We start from the raw sequence: 21,012 nt of genomic DNA on the forward strand, positions 1-21,012 counted from the left end.
AAGAATCGAGAAGCACTCATTTTCGTAATTAGCGAAAAATTTGTCTGGATTTCATAAGATCGATAATTTTTGGTGTTGGAAGCGAACAGTAGCTAGCCGTGTGAGTAGGGTAGGGATGAAGAAGACGTCAGGACTCAGGGAGATGCTGGGGAAGGAGAATAAGAGTAGAAGGAGGAGAGAAAGAGGAGAAAGAAGAGAAGGAGGAAATAGAGTCGTGAAGTCGACTCTGTGAAGGTGGGGGTCGCATGGGGGGTCGAGTGGGGGTCGAGCGGTAGAGGTAATATGGAGGCCTTTCGAAGTAGGGGTCCCCGCTGCTCGGTAACGAGTAAGGCCCGTCGCAGTAAGGGCCAACAGCCCATTCAGTTCGTTTCTTCCTCGTCTACTTTTAGAAATAAGTTTTATCTTGTCCAGCCAGCCTGTCAAGCTAGCTCTCTCTTTCTCTCTCTATCTCTCTCTCTTTCTCTCTCTTTTTCTATGTGTGTATATATATATATGTATATATATATGTGTGTGTGTATATATATACATATATATATATATATATAGGTATATATAAATATTTCTCTCTTTGTTTGTGTTTTTCTCTTTCTCTTTCTCTCTTAATTGTTTCCTGTTATACGTACACGTCGAGAAGAGATTAGAGAGCAAGCATTGAAAACTAGAAGATCTGGATCGTGCTAAAAAGTTAGTGAATCGATAGAGGAATATAAGAATCGATCGAGATAAGAGAACCGATGTTCTTTTAAATCTGAAATTAATTCATTCGTTGAGGTGCATCATTCAATCTATTTGTTTGTTTCTCTTTCCTTATTCTCGAGTAAGAAAGATTGTTTACAATCAGTGAAGAAGATCGAGTGAATATCGTTGGATATTTTTTTTTGTGAAACATACACATACATACGAAGATATATATATATATACATATATATACAAGAATATATTATATGCCTTTGAAAGATAACTCGCGTTGATCAGCCGTTTAAACGATCAATCGTGCTTCTTATTGTTATCGAAGAAGGTGCGAGAAGAAGGTCTTCGGCCGATGAGGACCATAGGGAGGCTGATGAACGAATACTATCGACGTAGCGCGAGGGAGTACGGGAGGAGAGGTTGGACGAGGTCAAAGATCGTATTCCGTATGAGTTCTTCCTGATCCACGTCGCGTGAACACAAAGAGAAAAGAAATAGGAAAAGGAAGAGGAGAAAAGGGAAAAGGAAGAGGAAGAAAAGGAGGAAGAAGAAAAATAGGAGGAGGAAGAAGAAAAAAAAGAAGAAAAAGAAGAACACGGAGGATAAAGAATCGGATGATCGACTGAAAGAAGAGCGCAGTGAAAGTTCCGTGGTCCTCTCCTTTCCACGTTTCCGGGTTTCTCGGTCGATCATAGGGACGGCAACGAAAACATAACAAGGAAAGATCGAAGAGGATTAAATCTCTCCTCTTTCATTGACCCTGATTCATTCTGTAAAAACTAGTGGGAGGACATTGTGCTATTTTCATTGTATCATCTCGTTTAAGGATACCTTCCGAACTCTGTCGTCGAGGTCATCTTACTTGTTGCTCCGTTCTTGTGCGCATATCTCCATTCTTTTTACTAAAACTAATGAGATAAACATTAGACGAACGTTACTCTCGTTGAGTCGATTTTGTGGATAACGCATAAAAAAAGGAAAAAAATCGGAAAACAAAAAATAAAGTAGAAGTGTTCGATACGAGCTATTTCGAAGCTACCGAATTCACGGGTTGCAAAGTGCATTTCTTCTTATTTCTGTGGATTGATTCATAGGAGAGGTGGTCCAGAGGACATTAACAGTTTCACTCTGGATACCACGTTGCTCATATGTAAGTACTATTTTATTTTATTTTTTGGCATGTATGCATTTTATGCAATTGCTAGGAATTGGATTAGTTAATGCTCCTTCGAAGTACTTTTGTAAATTCGTGAGATTTAAAGAACCCTTTAAGTTTTTCTCCATTTAAAGAAGTAGCGATAATTATGATTTTTATTTTATCGGTTTATCAATGGCCTTTAAAGAACAAAAGGAAGCTATTTAGAGAGTTCTATTGGATCGACCTAGTAAGAAGTCGAAGACTCTAGAAACCAATGAATCTAGACTCAAGTCGCGTGATGAGAATTTAACTACGAAATTGAATGGAATTGAACGATTTTTCTTTTCTTAGATTTTTTTTTTCTTTTACAAAGAAACGTACAATTTTTGCGATCTCTTATCTTATTATCCGTTTTCATTATTTATCGACAAATTACTGCATTCTTTCCAATGACGTTGATAAAATTAAAGAAATTTAAAGATATAAGTCGAACATTATAATTACTTTATCTTGTATTGACCATTCCGACGTATCGTTCTCAACGTGTTAGTGGGACCCGGCACTAAAACCTAACAGGTAATAACGGGTACTTGTAACCGTGTCATAAAGGAGGATCCTCCAATACAGCGTATTGCACAATTTCTAGTATTTCGTTAAGTCGGATATATTTGGGTTTCCTGAATCCTAAATCTTACGGGAAACAATTGAAAAAGATACAATTCGTCAATAAAAGAAAAATAAAAAGAAAGAAAAAAGAATAAAAACCCTCTTAAATCTCAATGAAATTTTATCTGTTGCGCGTAACAGTTTTATATATCTGTCATAATTCATCTAGAAAATCTATTGAGTTTTGATGTCAAATATCTTAAGGAAAGAATATAAAAATAAATGATAGAGATTGTCTAGAGCTTAGAGAGAGAGAGAGAGAGAGAGAGAGAGAGAAAGAGAGAGAGAGAGAGAGAGAGAGAGAGAGAGAGAGAGCTCTGTTGTCTTCTAACGTCTAACAACAAGTTCGAGTACGTGAAATCGTTCTCGTGCTTCCACCTGTGTAGAACACCGACCCATTTCCGATCCATCGGATCGTATATTCGCAGAAAGTAACGTGGCTGGATAGGACGGTGTCGTCGACCCAGAACTTATATATACTCCTCGTATCTATACGTCTTCGGCCAATGTGCTTCTTTGACATTTATAAGCCGACACAGAGGGGGCATTAGGTATTCGGAATTCAACATAGATAGCAACCGCGAGAGAGGTAATAGAGTCAACGCGTAGAAAAGACATGGACGACCAAGAGACTTGGAAGAAGACGACGGGAGGCTGTTAGACTTCGCGGTGAAATTTCTCCGGATCGACTTCCTTAGGGGAAACGAGTGGGGGAGAGCAGTAAGTCGACGTGTTGGCTCGAGCTCGTTGACTTATTGCAACGCGGTTCGTTGCTCCTCGACACGTCGATTCATTATCGATTCGTGCCAGTGCCACGATCCTGCTCCTTTTCTCGCATACTTCTTACTTACTTACTTACTTACCACAGTAGACATACTCGAATTCTTTGGTTCGACTTGCGAGAATTCACCTTGGTTTTAACGTCTCGAAATATAATAGCCATTACCTTTTACTTGTACGTAATAATCAGGTGGAGAAGATAGAAAACTGGGATGGAGGGGAAGGGGAGGAGATTTAAGAAAAAAGAGGAGGGAAAAAAATAAAGGAAAAAAAATTCAGAAAGAGGAGGAGGAGGAGGAGAAGGAACGTCTGAAGAGGTAAAAAGAGAGGTGGACGGAGAAAAGAGTGAGAGCTATAAAGAGAGGAGCGAGTAGAGTTCTTTTTTGCACTCAACGAAGTACGAATACCGAGCACTCGAGAAAGAGGAGTGCGACCGAGAGAGTGAGTGAGTAAGACAAAAAGAGATAGATAGATAGATAGATAGATAGATAGATAGATAGATAGATAGAGAGAGAGAGAGACGGATGGCCATGGTAGAGAAGCAAGAGAGAGAGAGAGAGAGAGAGAGAGAGAAAGATAAATAGCGACGTTGAGGGGAGAGAAAGGGAATGCGTGATAGAGTAGGAAAGAGAGAGGGAAGAGGAAGAGAAGAAACAGGGGAGAGATAGGGAGAGAGGGAGAGGAAGAGAGAGAGATGGAAGAACAACAGTAATGGAGGGGCATTTCCAGTGGTGCCGTCGTGCTCCAAGAGTAGGTCAGTATACCACATTAACCGGTATTCCAATGTGGTAGGGGGGCTTCCGACTCGTCAGTTCCGCAAGCGTGTCTATACATACCGCGAACCTCGTCCATGGCCGTCCACGGTCGCCTACGTCTCTCCCCTGATCGAAGAGAGAGAGAGAGAGAGAGAGAGAGAGAGAGAGAGAGAGAGAAAGGGAGAGAAATATCAGCATGAAATCTCGTGGGAGGATGTGTGAATATATCTATATGTATTATACATGTATACATAATATAGAATATCGATACACGACAAATACATAGGTATATTCGATTTGTCTCCATGATGTTTTATAGATCTATTTCAGAATGTTATCTAAAAGTAACTGTCGATCAAATTCTTGTCCCTCTTTCTTTTCTCTCGATTCGACACGTCGAGTAAAGTAATATGATTCTTTCCTTATTTTCTTGCTCCCTAAAAGAACGTCAAAAGTATATGTATGTTGAATGTGAAATGACGTCTACGAAATTTCTTGCGAAATATTTAACCGAATAAAACAGATGATTTGAAATTGCCTTTGTGCATTAGATTTATTTATGAATTGGTCTTTCTTCTAAAATTAATTTGAAGATAAATGTCGTATACCAAAATATTTCTTGATTCGAGCAATATAATTATTTTGTAGAAGTAATTTTTTATATCTCCACAAACAACCAGGAATGTTTTAAATAATCGAGTTCAATGAAACACTCTCTAGGTAACTGTATGATTAATCTTATTTCTTAATCGATGGAATTTACTTTTGAATATATCTACTTTCGATTATTAATATATTTCGTTTTGAAATTGTCTTTCATTGGCTCGTCTACTCGATACGATGAAACGATATGTGTATATATATATATATATGTTTCTAAGATTTATAGAATCTTTGATGGTATACGTTGTATTAGCAATTTCAAGAAAGAGACTTTTACCTCCACCTTGCCCTCATCTTCTTTAACCTTTACCTTAATGGCTGACGCACTTTCTCCACGGGTAGAGCGGTACCAGGTCTCTCCTTTGAATCGCGTACATCATACGCGTTAGCCGCTCTGCATTTTGATGGCGCCGATTGGAATGAATACCGGAGCAGTTGTTCTTCGTGAAACAGGAACTCGCACGTTATTCGTTATTGTTGTATCGTTGTATCGAATATACTTACACGTGTTATCTATTCGTTAATGAATCATTATCAAAATCGATCGATAACGATGCATCTCTCGTAAAATCAATTTCTTCATCGCTTAATGAGAAAATTTGATCTTCAAAACAGTAATTTATTTTGATGATAACACAGGTACCATGCCCACATGGGTATGCTTCCGTTTTGTGAGAACTAATGAAGTCTCCTAAATACTCGAGTTGAAAGGTACCTTTTGAAATATACCGCTACAATAGATAAGAGATAATACCCTCATTTACGGCGACTATCTGAAAATGAATTAACGCGAAAGTCAACGGGTACGGCTGATAGATACGTTTAACTGTAATTTTACTACATTCCACGATCCATGGAATTTCATATATTTGACTGGCATCCTTGAAACGTTTTATCGATCGATCGTTCAATCGATTCAGACGTTTTTATCCGAATGTACTAGGGGCTACCGGAACAACGACGGAACGTCAACGACGAGGTTCCGACTCGTTTTGCTTATGTAGGTCGTCGTGGGGAACCGCGATCCGCACGCGCCATTTTTCGTAACGAAAAGGAAAGCCATGCTCGTACGCGGCTAGCAAAATCCAACTGGTTTTGCGTGGATCTCCTTTTCGTCGGCGGACTCCGTAACGGTTTTTCGACCTACTTTTATTTCCCACTATGAACGCGATATAGTTTAGCTGAGCATCAAGAGAACAAGTGTTTCAATCCACCACATAATAAATACGTAGCAGATTCGTCTCTCATATGACAGTAGATGTAAATTGAGTTATCAGTTTAGTCCATTTTCAATCGATAACGACTATATCATTGCCTTGGAGGATCCATTGTGATAACGATCGATGTAGGTCACTCGAGGAGACACGTTTCATTTTTCGCGATGAAAAGGAAAGGCATCCACAGAGCAAAATCTAGTCGATTTGCGTAGGCTTCAACCAAGCACCGAGTTGTAACGGTGTTCCGACCCACTTTTGTTTCTCACTATATACGCTGTATGTCCTACCGGTATAGTTTCGGCTCGTATAGGATCAGCCAAGTAAGATGATCATTTGGTAGAAAGATCTTGCAATAGCCTGGAGAAAAAACTTGCTAAGAGTTTGGATCCAATGTTCGTCTAATTAACGACCGATGTATCGTATACCTATCCGTTATTTCTGAAATGTTTCAAGAAAGATGAATTCATTTCATTGAATCATTATATTTAGATATATTTCGTTCGAAGGAAACGAAAAAAATGTTAGACCAAAAAGCAATCGATTTTAGCATTTGATATGACCCAGACGCAAATCCGGCTAGGGAGATTTAATGATATTTTAAAAAGAAAAGAGATCGAGAATCGTTGAAACATTGGCGAGATATGGTTGTAAAATTCGAGCACAAACTGTAAAATCCCGATGATGGGTCCGAGCAAATCGATACGGCTGAATTCGTTGCAGGCACGGATACTCGTTGATCCCATTGATAAGTGGCTCATCGAGACATTGTCGTAGGCCCGAAAAAGTGGGCCCACATTGGATCGGCACCTTTTCTCCTTCTTCTCTTGGTCGTTCTATAAGCACGCGAATTTGTTCCGTTTGCCCCACTCTGTGAGAACTCGCCTTCCTTCAACGACATCCACGCCATTGGATAACGGTACGCGGTGAACACGTCACGGCTCGACGAGAGCTCCTTCCCTCTCTCTACTCCGAACTCCCCTCATTTCCCTCCTCGTTCAACATCGCGCACCTCCAACATGAGTCTACGACCGCCTCTACCATCACCTGACAAGGACGGACTCTAAACGACGACAAGGACGGACTCTTCTCCTCCTGCCGCTTATACTTGCCCGAGAGTAACGCCGAGAGTAACGTTGGGAGAGTAGAGAGCGGGAATGGACTCGGAACATTTGTATGATTCTCATGACGTGCCGGTACGGCCACGCGGATATGTCGATCGAGAGACACCACCGAAACGGCTGAAAAAGAACTAAAAAAAAAGAAAGAAAAATAAAAAAAGAAAAAAAGAGAGAAAAGGAGATCTCTTTTGCGTTTTATTCATGACAGGAAGAGAAGAATTTGAGTATTCGATCGGCAATTCGCGACTTGATTTAAAATCCGTTCACCTGTTGCCTCAGACTTTAGAGAGGATTGTCCGTAAATGCCGATTAAGGAACACCTCAGCCGGATGTGCGTGTGACGCGTATCAAAATTTTGTAGAATTACGTCCTCTAAAGGTTGCAAGTGTCGTCCTTAGACGACGATTGATAATAAAGCTTCCGTGTTGCTCGCCGTGCAAAAATGTATTTTTAAAGGCGGCAATTTGGTCGGCCGAGTGTACTCGGCCGTAGCTGGCTAGCGTGCCACTAACCTAGTTAGCGGGAGCAAGTCTTTCTTCTCGAGAGAAGTGGTATCTACCTACCCAACCTAACGATACGTGTGTACGCGTGCAAACGTGTACGTGTAAGCATCAATCTACCACAGAGTTACCTACCTACCTACCTACCTACCTACCAACCTACCTACCTACTGTACAACCATCGGCATCGGTATCGAGCACGAGAGCGTGCTACATGGTTCGTTCGTTGGCTCGAATCTTTTTCGCTTTTCTTCTCTTTGATCGTTAACTCGCACGAATTCGCGAAGTCTCGCTAGAGCTAGTAGAATCGCGATAACCGATCAAGGATCACACTGTATTGTAATAGATGCTCCGTCCGTCGAAGAAGCTCCGGAGAGAGTTCAAAGCGGGTTCTTTTTCGTGTTTCAGGTTCCCGCGGTGCCGTTGGCGGTTGCAGCACCCCCGGCAGTAGAGTGGATCCCTGGTGGAATCCTGGTCCCCTCTTCCCCTCGACACCTGGTCCGCCGAGGATCGACGAGGGGCCACCGGATAACGTCACTGGTAGCTTTCAGTTCTGCGTTCCTTCGGCGAGCCGGAACAGTTCGAGCATACACCATCAACAGATTTCGCAACAACAAGAACAGCAACAGCAGCAACAACAGCAGCAGCAGCAACAGCAGCACCACCACCACCACCACCACCACCAGCACCAGCACCACCAACACCAACAACATCAAGTTAACAGAAGCGCCTGTTCGAGTTACGGTATCGCCTCGGCATCGGCCTCGGTGTGTTCCACCTCGGGCCTCGGTCACACGCAGGACACGCGAGGACCTGATGCCGTAGGCTCCAGCTCGAGCATCACGTACGGCATTAACTCCTCTTCACCGGAAGCCTCGTCCACGTCGAGAAGTAGTAACAACGGTAACTTGGTACTCTCGGCGCTTCTCGCACCGACATCGGTGATAGAGGGCGCCGAACGTTTGTCAAGCGGCGAGACCTCCTCGTCGGGAAGTCACGGGAACGTAATCGGATCCATCAACACAACGACGAGCGTCACGACGGCCGATTCGTTGAACGGCGTTTTCTCGCCGCTTAACGCGAGGATCAAGACGGAGGAGACCTCGCGAGTTCGTTCGGAGGAGGCTAGTAACGCTTCCTTGTCATCAGCCTCGGACTCGCTCTCAACTTTCTCGACATCGACTTTTAACACGTCCTTGCTCAGCACCTTATTATCAACCTCGCGTATATCCTCATCACCTTGCAGAGGCGACAATAACGAAGAGGAACTCTTGTCGAGAACTTGCCTCAAGTTAGAAGAAGAACAACAATCGCGAGAACGAGATCAAGAACTGGTTCGTAACATCAAAGTCGAATACACGTTAGCACGATCCTCGCAAGAAACTTTGGAAACCGACGAGAACGAAGATTTGACTACGACGTCGCCCTACGATATCGTCACCACCGATCGGAACGTCTCGAAGCAATCAAGAATTTCAAGTGGGTCTAGCGTTATCTCTCCCTCCGCAGATATTGTCATCGAGATGAAGTACGAAACGCAATCAGGGCCTCCGACGGCACCGCCTCATCTGACGTCGACCGGCGTCGAGCCACCTCACAGTAGCCAAGGAAGCGGAATCATCGTCGGTGGTTCGCCAGCCGAAGTGGTCGGTGTAGACAATCTCCTTTTATCGTCGTGGGGTGCTGCAGGACCGGACTTTCTCGAGCCACCGGATGTTAAACAAACTGCAGCTGGCCTACACGACACGTGGGATACACTACTTTTAGGAACGTCAGTTGGCGTTGCGTCCGCGCAATCCTTAGCGGAACTCAAACCTTTACCACCGTTTACTGGATACACCGGACATCTTAGCATCAACGGAATACCTGGCCATCATTATCACACGATCGCCTCGTCGGCGCAAAGGCCGTCCTTACCTTCTTCCTCGCCGACACCATCCTCCAATCAGGAGTATTACGAATCGTCCGTTGTTTCTTCGAGTACACCGTGTCCTCAAGCCAGTCAGAAGCAACAACAGCAGCACCAACAATCCCAACAACAACAACAGCAACAACCACAACATCATCAGCAACACCAACACCAGCACCAACATCAACATCATCAACATCAACAGCAACAACAGCAACAACAACAACAGCAACAACAGCAACAGCAGCAGCAGCAGCAGCAACAGCAATTACCCCAGTCAACGCAACAGGTCGAATACGATATCGAGGACATCGCGGAGATCATCGGGTCAGCGATAGCGGACACGACCGTACCCGGTGGTGGGAACGGACCTAGTTCCGAGCACGATCCCGACGCTTCCAGAGATTGGATAGATATCGCCGAGTGGATAGATACTGCCTGTTCGCCAAAGGCACAAGAAACCACTTCTCCAAGTCCCTATTCACAAATTTACGCAACCGCGACGCCCTCGACGCAAGCTCAACAGCACGGTTCGACTCTTCAGAGTTTACTCACGCATGGGTATGCTCCGCTCCTGCAAGCCAGGTTACAAGCTGGCAATGCTGGACTGCAAAACGCGTCTTGCGGCGAGACACCTTCATCGACAAGTCCCTATCCACCTGTCAGTCCACCCGGTAGAGTGTCGACGTCCTGCAGTCCTGATCATCTTCTTCATTCATCCTTCGCCGCTCCGTCGCATCCGAGAAAGAGGTCACGACCTGGGCCAGGTTCTCAAAATACTTCTAAAAAAAATCTAGCTTCTGGCGCCACAGCGTTACCCTACGGTACGGAATCTGGCCTGATAGGTGGTAAAGAGAAACCCGTGCACAGGTGTTCGATCTGTAATCGTGGCTTCCTTAACAAGAGTAATATCAAGGTCCATTTGAGGACGCACACGGGGGAGAAACCATTCAGGTGCGAGGTTTGTGGCAAGGCCTTCAGACAAAAGGCACATTTGATAAAACACCAGCAAATACATAAAAGAATTGGGAGGGATTAGAGACGACGAGGATTACTTCCGGGACTTTGGGAGTTGACGATACGTTGTTGTTAAACAAAAGTACCTATATTTTTTTCTGACGTACCTATAAATACCAAGTCGACGCTGATCAGATTTCTATCGGATAAGTACAAATCGATTCTATCAACTCGAATCTCATCGATTGGTCGTATTAATACCGGATCGATGATACTGTGATGGCGATATCCGATATCGAAAGATAATAAAGACCAACGGAAAGACTGTTCCTTATTTCTCTCGAGTTTTTGAAATGGACTTATGAATTCGATTTCAGATCAATCTTGATGCAGGACTAATGACAAAAAAAGAAAAATCGTAAATCTCCTCACGAAGGTATGAAATCTTCGGTTTCAAAAGACTCGAAGGGGTTTGGACCGGAAAATGTCAGACGATCTCTGTTTTTCTCTTCTTCTCTGTCTCACTCTCTTTCTACCATTCTTTCTTTGTCTTCTCTTTTGTCTGTTGGCGAAAAGACGCGAAGTGAGTGATATTCCTGTTGTGACACAACGTGTAAATACATATCTGCGATTTTTACTAAAGTGTAATTTACTTACGCCGTTAGGTAGATTCTCTTACGTTAAGTAAATGATAAGAAGAGTATATATATGTGTGTGTGTATATATATATATATATGTATATATCTACATAGTACATATAAATCTATATATACACATATATGCTCTTATACATGTATGTATACATAGTTAGCGTAAAATACGTAAAAGAGACGTAAAAGGAAGTACGACAATAACACGAGGAGTGGCCACACACGTGACTACCCTAAAAATGTACCTAAAACCCTTCCAAATACGTTTTTTACAATCAGATGATTTCATTCGCTTGCTTTCCTTTTATTTATCACGATTTTTATATTTGTATCTCTTTTCATCTTTTCCATCATCCGAGATCATATCTCTTTCACCATTTTTTTTTTATACTCACTCTCATATCCCTTTCTTTTTTCGATTCTTTTCGTTAATTTATTTCCCTTCAAGTTTCCTTTTTTTGTCTTCTGTTTTTGTTCATCTTTAATTTTTATTAAATAATTAATGCTTTTATTTAAGTTTCCCGCTCTTTCTTCATCTCTTAATATTTCTTTTCTCTGTCTTTCTCTTTCTCTCTCTCTCTCTCTCTCTCTCTCTCTCTCTCTGTTATCCCTTCTATTATTGCCCTTAACTAGCTTTTGATCATGATATCAACCTGAGGGTTGGATCTACGACCACAAACTTTAGATTTTTATTTATGACTACTCATTCTTGGACCTTTGAGAGTATTCGTTTGAGAATACTCGCGTAACGTCTTCGTTATCGTTTTGTAAAAAGAATATGAATGTTTGTTTTTGATTACGAAATGAAAAATTGTAGCTTATTCAGTGTTTGAAAAAGTCATCGTCGACAACGACATGTTCAACGAGTTTTCGATGGATCGACTAATCAAGGAGAAGTATATTACGTGCGTTGTATATATACGTACGTATACATACATATATACACATCCACATAACTCTTACTCATAGATATACTTTATCTTTATCATCATCATTATTTATTCGAAAGGATGTACTCTCTTTTGGACAACTCGATCCTCGAATTCTCTTAAATTCGCAAGAAGTAAGTACTCGGTTATAAACAAGCAGTATTCGGTTAACTGCTGAATTTGTGTAACTTGTATAAAGTCTTAAAAGTAATGTGGAGTTTATATATACATACATATATATATACGAATATATATATATATGTGTATGTATATATATATACACACGCACATATATATATGTATATGAGAAAAAAACAAAAAAAGGAAATAATACGATTTTATGTTCAATTAAATGATTATTATCGTAATTTACAATGATGTCGTTTCTTTCTTTGTCGTTTTTTCTGATTTAACAACACAGTTGTTTAATACATGTATACTTCCTGTCTCCGCCCCCCCCCCCCAAGTTCTCCGTTGACGAAGATTATAGAGAAGATATTTTTATAGAGAAATAAAAAATATCCGCGGAAACGAACGTTCGTATATATCACTTCGTTTTCTATCTCGAATGCATGTACGTATAAAACAGTCGACCTTTATCGTAACCTTGACCCTTCTTACAGGTTCTCGATATCTCTCGAGAAACGAGAAACTCGGAAGAGGATAGACGAAACGGCATAGAACATTTCTTCTCGGTTCTATGTATCAAATGATGCTTGTCGTAATCGTAAAACCTCATAGTATTCTATAGTCTTCCTTTCTCTTCTTCTTCTTTTTTTTTTCCTTTAATATCTATCTTTCTGTCCTTCTATTTTGATATTACGAATTATACCTGTTCTTTCTCTTCGTCTTTCCTTTAACTTTTTTCTTTTATTCAATCAAATTTTTTTTTCTTCTTTAATTTCTTTCTCTCTTTAACGAGTTAATATTTTCGAGATAACAGGATTTATTTCAAAAATCGATCGATAAATTGATATTGACACTGTTTTTTATTTGGAGAAATAACATGTCACCAACTTATCCGACATTTATTTGACAATAATTTTGAATATATTAACTTGTCAATCGGAGAGATTTTTAAGTCTTTTTTTTAGTGTCAGATTTATTTTGATTAAAAAAGTGAAGAAAAAAAAAGCAATTGATACATTTTAATTACATTAATGTGTCTAGTCAATTAACTTGTCGATTTCTATTGATTACGTTATTTCCTATGTAGGAAATAACTCGTATTATATTATTTTTTATATATACATTGTTATTTAACATAACGGTGTATTTTTTGTAGATATTTTTATTATTATAAATAGATTATCAAAAAATGGTTTTTCTTCAATATCAAGTCCAACAATCAAGGTGGTTGAATACCAACGATCAAAAGTGACAGTTTTATTTCAGACTCGAAAGAGATATCTTCCGGGGTCCCATTATCGTTTTCATAGTCCATTGGATTAGTCGTGTGAAAATTGAACAGAATCATCATTTGTAGAAGTTAAACAAAGGGCATCGTATTAAGAATAAAAGAAAAAAAGAAGAAATGAGATAAAAAGAATATGAAAAAATAAAAAAAAAAAAAAAAAGAAAGAAAGAAAGAAAGAAAGAAAGGATCTGGGACAGCTTCCGCGACAGGTTGTACCGAGAAACGGTGCACGTCTTTTTGAAATAAAATGCTCTTGGGGCCATTGTTAAATATAATAATATAACGGGGTTATGGTCTCAAAGGTCAGAGTGTCTTATTCAGGATTGCGTGATCTTTGAAGAGAGAAAGAGAGAGAGAAAGAGAGAATGAGAGAACACCGGAGGATAACGAAATGGACATATAGAAGAAGAAGAAGAAGAAGAAAAAGAAGAAGAAGATGAAAGAAGAAGAAGAAGAAGAAGAAGAAGAAGAAGAAGAAGAAGAAGTAGAAAAGAAGTAGTTGATGGTTCTCGCTCGTAGAACCGTGAGTCGAACAGTTAGAGACTAAACCATGACGGAAGAAAGGACCGAGTTGGTTGGAGGTCCATCGTGAGTCTTGCGACCGACTGGTGACCTAAATTTTTCGGGCCCAGTGAACCTAGCAGGGCTTCCTTCTTCTTCTTCTTCTTCTTATTCCTCCTCCTCCTCCTCTTCTTCTTCTTCTTCTTATTCCTCCTCTCTTCTTTTTCTTCTTATTCCTCTTCTTTATCTAAGAAATTTACTGATGCACGTAACTCAAGAAATACGAGACTTGGAAACTATCAGCTCGATTGACCTTCATCGACTCAAACGATCCTCTTGCTGACCTCCTTCATCAGGGGAGGAACGAGTTTGAAAATTAATATTTTTCATCGTCTTCTCTTTCTTCTTACAGGCTCCGATCGCTTTCACTGCGGCTCCTAAAGCCAGTCAAGTCAGCCATCCTATCAGCCATCCAGCCAACTAGTTAACAAATATTAAGAGATTTTCTCATTCGGAAAAGTCATTGATATTCATCATTTGCATTTTTAAAGGATTTCATGTAAACGAGTTGTGAGACAGATCAACGAGGAAAACGTGATATCATTATAAATAGTCCTTCTTGTAGAATTTATTTTATTTTTATCATTAATACTAGATTGCATAGATATTCTTTACTTTCTTATTCTTAAATTTTTACATTTTCTTTCCAATACTTTTATCGTTCAATAATGTTATCAGAAAAAAGGAAGAAGTTTTTCAATTGAATCAGACGTTATGTTAAATCGATATGATGATGTATGAAGAGATACCCTATATCACAGCTTCTCCTGTATATGTATAGATCGTATCGTGCCAAATCATCGTGATCAAATCAATATTTATCATATATCTTTTTCAATAAAACTTATGACTTTTTTTAACCAAGACTACTTATTTTTTACATTTCATTTCCTATCTTATACCGAAACTAAAAACAAACAAAAGATCGATCAAAATAATTATCTTTCAAATTGGAGATTCTACATTCGAAAGATAGCTAAATGATCTGAATCAATCATAAAGAATCTATTAATCGATAAAAAAAATAATAAAACGATTGACATACAAATGCATTGAGCTTAGACTCATGACAAGAATAGTTTGTTGCGGTGCAGTATTACATGCTTTTTTTTTACCGACTTTGAAAAATAAAAAAGATGAATATTGTCCTTAAGGAGATTATATTATTAATAATAATAATAACAATAATAATAATAATAACAACAAAGAGAAGAAAAAAGTAGTATAATAGTAATAATAATAATAATAATAAAGAGAAGAAAAAAGTAGTATAATAGTTTAAGTCTATAGGTAACAGATTGTAGTGTCTGTCTTTTACTGTAGAGTCTTCTTAAAGAAAGTCTTTCACCGTGCAAGGAGCAGTGCTTTGCGTTCGTTCGAAGAGGGAGAAGGGCAAAGACGTAGAGAAGGAGGAGGAGGAGCAGGAGGAGGAGAAGGAGAATGAAGAGGAGGATGAAGAGGAGGAGGACGTTATACTACGCTGGTACACATCGTCACCGGTACCAGGCAGCGATGTTCCACTTACACGGCACACTTAGCAACTCGCCTCAGTTCAGGATTCTGAAGAGTGGGTCTATCCTAAGAGTGGGCTTTGCTCGTAACGCGTATACCATCATCCTATTCGATAAATTAAAATGTATGTTCTAACGCGAAATCAACCGTGGACGTTCCTAACGAGAATCCATTAATAATCCTTATCTCGATAATCATTTGATAATACCCACGGTTTTGAAAAGATACGAGGATTATCTGGAGAAAAAAGAAAAGAAAAGAAATGATAGTTACGAACGATAACAATGGTATTTATTAGAGTAATTTGGGAAATGAACGAGGTTAATGTGTCTGTACTACGAAAATCTTAATTACATTATTCGAAAAGAATTTTAGTATAGGTCGATTTTCTTTCATTATTCATTGTATTCTCATTAGAATTTATCTCTTATGTCATATGAATTTTATCGAGTGAATCATCATCATCATCATCATCATCATCATCATCATTATTATTATTATTATTATTATGTTCATCTTTTTATTTGAACAATTATTTTCTGATCGAAGATTTTATTGTATTAATATATTATTTTTTGACATGATATAAAGGATTACTTAGGATGATAACGATTATTGTTATCGTTTTTATATTACATTATCTATATCTATATAAAACATACTCTATTTCACGACTTTTTATAAATAGTCTGATCTCAAAAATTGAAAAACTCAGATCAAACGTATCCCAATAATTCGTTCGCAGGATTATATTTTGGCATTTAAAATGTTAGACGTATCATGTGTCTCGTATGGTTTTCGATGATTTTTTTTTTCTTTTTTTTCTTGTTTTTTTTTTTTTTTTTTTTTTTTTGAGAGGGGCGCCGAATACGTTGACACATAATCTAGCGTCGCGAAACTTTCCTTAAACGCTCGAAAGCGTGTCGAACTTGGTTGAGGTCTGCTTCTAACTTAAGCCATTTCGATTTCTCAACGGGCATTCGAAAAATTCTGCTATTTCATCGGCGACTTCGCTTCGCCGAATCAATTTGTTTCTTGAAAGAAAGATAGAGATATAGATATAGAAATGGATAGATAGAGAGAGAAAAAAGCATTAATGTAAGCGATAACACACATAAGAGAGATAATGAATAATCTTAATAAATCATTTTTCAAAAGATTTAAAAAAAGAAAAAAGATAAATATATGGATACTTAAGTAAATTGTTTGTAAATCTAACAAATCTACATTGAAATGAAATAATAAATTCTAATTTAAATTACTATCATTGAAAATTATACACTTGCGTATTTAACGATCTTATTATAATATAATCAAAAAAATGTACTCCTTCTTAAAATTAAAATCTTTTGAAATTTTATTCTATTCGAAAATTATTAAACCAATATAATAAAAAAATTGTTTCTTTCTAAAATAACTTGAGATATCTTTAAGTAAAATATACAAAATTTTTTTTTTTCTAAACTAAACGCAAATTATATCGAGGACAAGACAATGAAAATGAATAATGACAATTACATAATTACGTTGTTACAATCAATTACATATTTAAAATTTACATACGATATAATTCATATAGTCAATGTATTAATCAAACTAATATATAAAAAAAGGAAGATTAATTGAAGGAGCATTAAAGGATTCCTACTATCCATATTTTTTTCCTTCTTTCTTTCTTTCTGTTTTTTTTCTTTAGACCGTAAAAGAGGAAGAGCTCGATTTCGGATGCGCGATCAAAAGTATGTCGAATTTCGACTTGGCCTGGTTCCTGCATAATCTTCGACGATACCACAATCCCACATACATACAAATATATATATATATTTGTATATATATATATATATATATATATACATATACATATATGAAAATTCTCAAGTTCAACTCATTCATGAAAGGTCGATCTTTTAAAGGACAGTGAATACCCTCTAAATGTATACGTACACATAAATCCATATATACATATATATATATATATGTATGTATGTATGTATGTATGTATGTATATGTATACAAATGAGCATACATCTGGAAAATGTCTATATCCGCTGTCAAAGTTGCACCTCGCGTTTTCCTTTCGCTCTACTTCGTTAGAAAGCAGCGCGACAAACGATGGTACTTTTTTTCTTTTTTTTTCTCTCTTCATCGTTGAGCCACACGTTACTCGTGTTTATTTTCCTCATGAGTTCTTAATTTAATCGAATGTATGTAAGTACTTACAATGTAGATGCATACGCGCATATGTATAAGCTTGTGGAAGAATGAAGCGTAATACTAATTGCTTGATCTAAAAGTAAACGAAAAATTTGGAATCAAATTTATCCGAGTTGATATTATGAAAAAAATCATTAAAATGTCATTATTATCTCATTATATTCATTTCTGGTTGAATACGTAATTAAGAGAGATAAAGAATATAAGAGACAATATATTTATATATAATCGTCATTGTTTTTGTTTTTATAAAAAAGAAAAATACTACTATCATTTATTTATTTGTTGAATTCTAGAAAAGAAAAAAAAAAGAAAAAAGTTAGCGACGAAAAGAGAATTTCACAGATGGCCGAATAATTAAAGGCGATTCGAATCATGCGAATGGTACGGTTCACACAATTACATTTTGAGCTCCTTCTCAATGGACCGAGTATATATGGTTGTAGGTAAGGTAAACGCAGAATCGTGCGTCCAACTTCGTAATGGGATCCTCCATATTACCGTGGTAAAGTTCCCATCGTCTGCTATCGTTCTTTGGGCTTCTCTCGACGCAACATTACTAAGAGATTGTGTCAAAAGATTTTCGCTTGGTCTGCACCAAAACTTTAATTATTATTATCAATTATTATGTATACATATTATATATATATATATATGTATATATATCTAATAAGATATATCCTAAAAATTAATTGGAATAATTATTTTCGTTATTACATATATATAAAAGTATATATACCTGCATACTTAAATATAATTTTTGAAATATTTTTTATCAATTATATAAAGAAGAAATAATTAAAAATAATTAATTAGTTGTACATATTATTAACATAGGAACATAGCGTGTAAATATATTTAATACATCTTATTAAATTTCTAATAATTCTAATTATCCATGCATATCCACGTATTATAGATATATCTACGATTTAATATGAAACGGATATATGCTTTTATATACTTTTTGCATGATTCGAGACATCTCCTTTTGACGATATAAATCGATATATCATTCATAGAAACTCATGTTACTGAAAGTCACGACCTCGATGGGGTCGATAGAGATTAATTAATGGATCGCTAATCGTAGACTTGCTGAATCGTTCAGGTACATTCGTTTGACAGCGATGATCGACGTTTGAGGGCTTGCTTTCATAATTCTTGGACGTGGAAATAGGCAGTTGAGTTAGAGAGAGAGTAAGGAGAAAGAGAAATACAGTTAAGAATTCGTCGCACACACCGAATGGATGTGTATCTAGCTGTTCTTGCCCTTATCTTGATGATCCATTTAAAATAGGAATTCCTAATTATCACGTATGTACATACGTGAGTATATCCATGTACCTATCTACGTGCGAGTTGGAACATCATTTCAATTGTTATTTTGATTTTTCGGTAATTTTAAATGATGACGAATCTTACGAGCAAAAATTTTTAAATGATCTTTTTTTTTGTCGAGAGGTTTTTTTTTAAATCTATTTGAAACTACCAACTTTTAATATCACATCGTGTTTCATTTAGATTAAATTATTTATAGTAATTTTAGATAATAATTACTACTCGTCAATCTTAGAAATTTGTATGCATTGGAAAATAAGTATTTATAATACAAAGAAAAGTATTTATAAGATATATAAAATATATATACTGATAAAAATGAAAATTCTTTTTTATATTAAATATCTTCAATAATATATTTTATCTTTCTTTTAACAAGCACATCAACCGATCGGAAGACACGTTCACTGACATGAGAATTTGAAGAAATGTAGTTCTTTGAGAGATGTCGTTAACGAAAACCCCGTTAAATCCCTTTTGTTGCGTATCGACGACGTAGGAACCTCAAATGCGGCTAATGGGCCGAGCTCACGTCGCGGTGCGCTTAACGATCAACTTCGATTTCTCTTGGCATCGTAGCTAACGCGAGAGACGCACGGTGAAAACCTTATGGGTTTCGGGAGAGGAAAAAATAAAGAACGACAAAGCATCGATTAACGTCAAACTTGTCGTTTAGAATCAGCGTACGAAGTACGTTAATTGAAAACAAATGTAGACTAGTTGTATTTCCTGAAAACGTTTTCCTATTAACGCGATTCCTTTCACACGTTATCCTTCTTATTATCGCGAAATTAAAATTTTTTCTTTTTATTATTATTATTATTATTATTATTATTATTATTATTATTATTATTATTCTCTATTTTTATTATCACTGTCCTCATTTTGGTTTGTTAATTGAAATTTTATTTACTCTTTGTCATGAATATTATTCAACATTGTTAAATTGATCACAGATGATTAAATTTATTTCTCCGCCTAAACGAATGATTGACAGTGAACAAATAAAAAATATAAAAACGTTATTCGATCTAATATGAAAAGACAATGAAACAATCCCTTATCGATTATGCTCGATCGCTCTCTCGCGAGTCTATCGAGTCGCGACCGCGCCGTTGTTGGCTTCTCGCATGGTTCTCGTCGCTGGTGGGACCTTGTTTCATGACCCACATAAAGCAAGGCCGTTAACACTACTCGCGAGGCTCGCAGCGCGCGGAGTATCGGTACGCTCGGGGGTTCTACGAGTCGAGCCTATGGTGTCCCACGTGTCCGGCCCCTTCGTCTCCCCACCACTTGCTCTTTCTTCAAACAGAGAGAAAGAGAGAGAGAGAGAGAGAGAGAGAGAGAGAGAGATGCAAACTCTACACGCATAACAAATAAAAAAAAAATCTTCACTCCCGATTCCAGAAGTCGAATGAAACCTTTGTCTTATAGAACTGTACGATCCTATTCTTTTGCTAATTATCCTACAAAGTAATAGCTCGAAATGATAAGATTCTCTAATGAGGAAGAAGAAGAAAAAGAAGAAAGAATCACGTTGACGAGGATGCCTCGGCGTCGATCGAGTCCATACGTGTGGGCGCACTCGTTCGCTCGTAGAAGTCTTTAGTAGGTCATACCGATGGCTCGAGGCGAACGCGCGAGCGTTTGCGCTTACACATAACACAAGACGACGCAACAAAACACGACACAACGAGAGAGTCAAGCACGGAATCGGACACCACGATGTACCTTGATCTTGACACGACGCAAGGCCTTACTCGGATTGCAGTCTCTTTCGTTTCTCCTTCTTCTCTATACGTGCCTCTCTCGCCTTCTTAACCTTTAACGGTCCAGACAAGACTCTTCCAACCTTTATAGTTTTATTTTTTCTTCTTTTCTTTTTCTTTTTTCTTTCTTACGATCTCCTATGAAAGAATGAAAAAAGTAACGCCTGATTCGTTCGCTCCCTTCACTTGATACGCGCTATTTTTAGGGAGACTTTGTTGAAATTCT

General features: G+C 37.9%; 1 protein-coding gene across 1 annotated transcript; it reads left to right on the plus strand.

Annotated features, from left to right (window-relative positions):
• Nucleotides 1-282: 282 nt before the first annotated feature.
• On the plus strand, nucleotides 283-11,432 carry LOC122630697 (homeobox protein prospero). Its single transcript, XM_043815480.1, has 4 exons — nucleotides 283-318; nucleotides 1,699-1,840; nucleotides 7,936-9,640; nucleotides 9,683-11,432. Exons 1-4 carry the CDS (start codon nucleotides 283-285, stop codon nucleotides 10,473-10,475), a joined length of 2,676 nt encoding a protein of 891 aa, XP_043671415.1. The 3' UTR covers nucleotides 10,476-11,432.
• Nucleotides 11,433-21,012: the final 9,580 nt, after the last annotated feature.

Source organism: Vespula pensylvanica, chromosome 7 (assembly GCF_014466175.1).
Source record: "Vespula pensylvanica isolate Volc-1 chromosome 7, ASM1446617v1, whole genome shotgun sequence".
NCBI classification, from domain to species: Eukaryota; Metazoa; Arthropoda; class Insecta; order Hymenoptera; family Vespidae; genus Vespula; species Vespula pensylvanica.

Bases quoted from the DNA above. Each gene is read 5' to 3' on its own strand.
- LOC122630697 (XM_043815480.1), top strand. From the start codon at position 283: ATGGAGGCCTTTCGAAGTAGGGGTCCCCGCTGCTCG. The intron at 1,841-7,935 runs GTAAGTACTATT...TTCGTGTTTCAG, and splicing joins GGATACCACGTTGCTCATAT to GTTCCCGCGGTGCCGTTGGC. The intron at 9,641-9,682 runs GCAACAACAGCA...ACAGCAACAGCA, and splicing joins CAACATCATCAACATCAACA to GCAGCAGCAGCAGCAACAGC.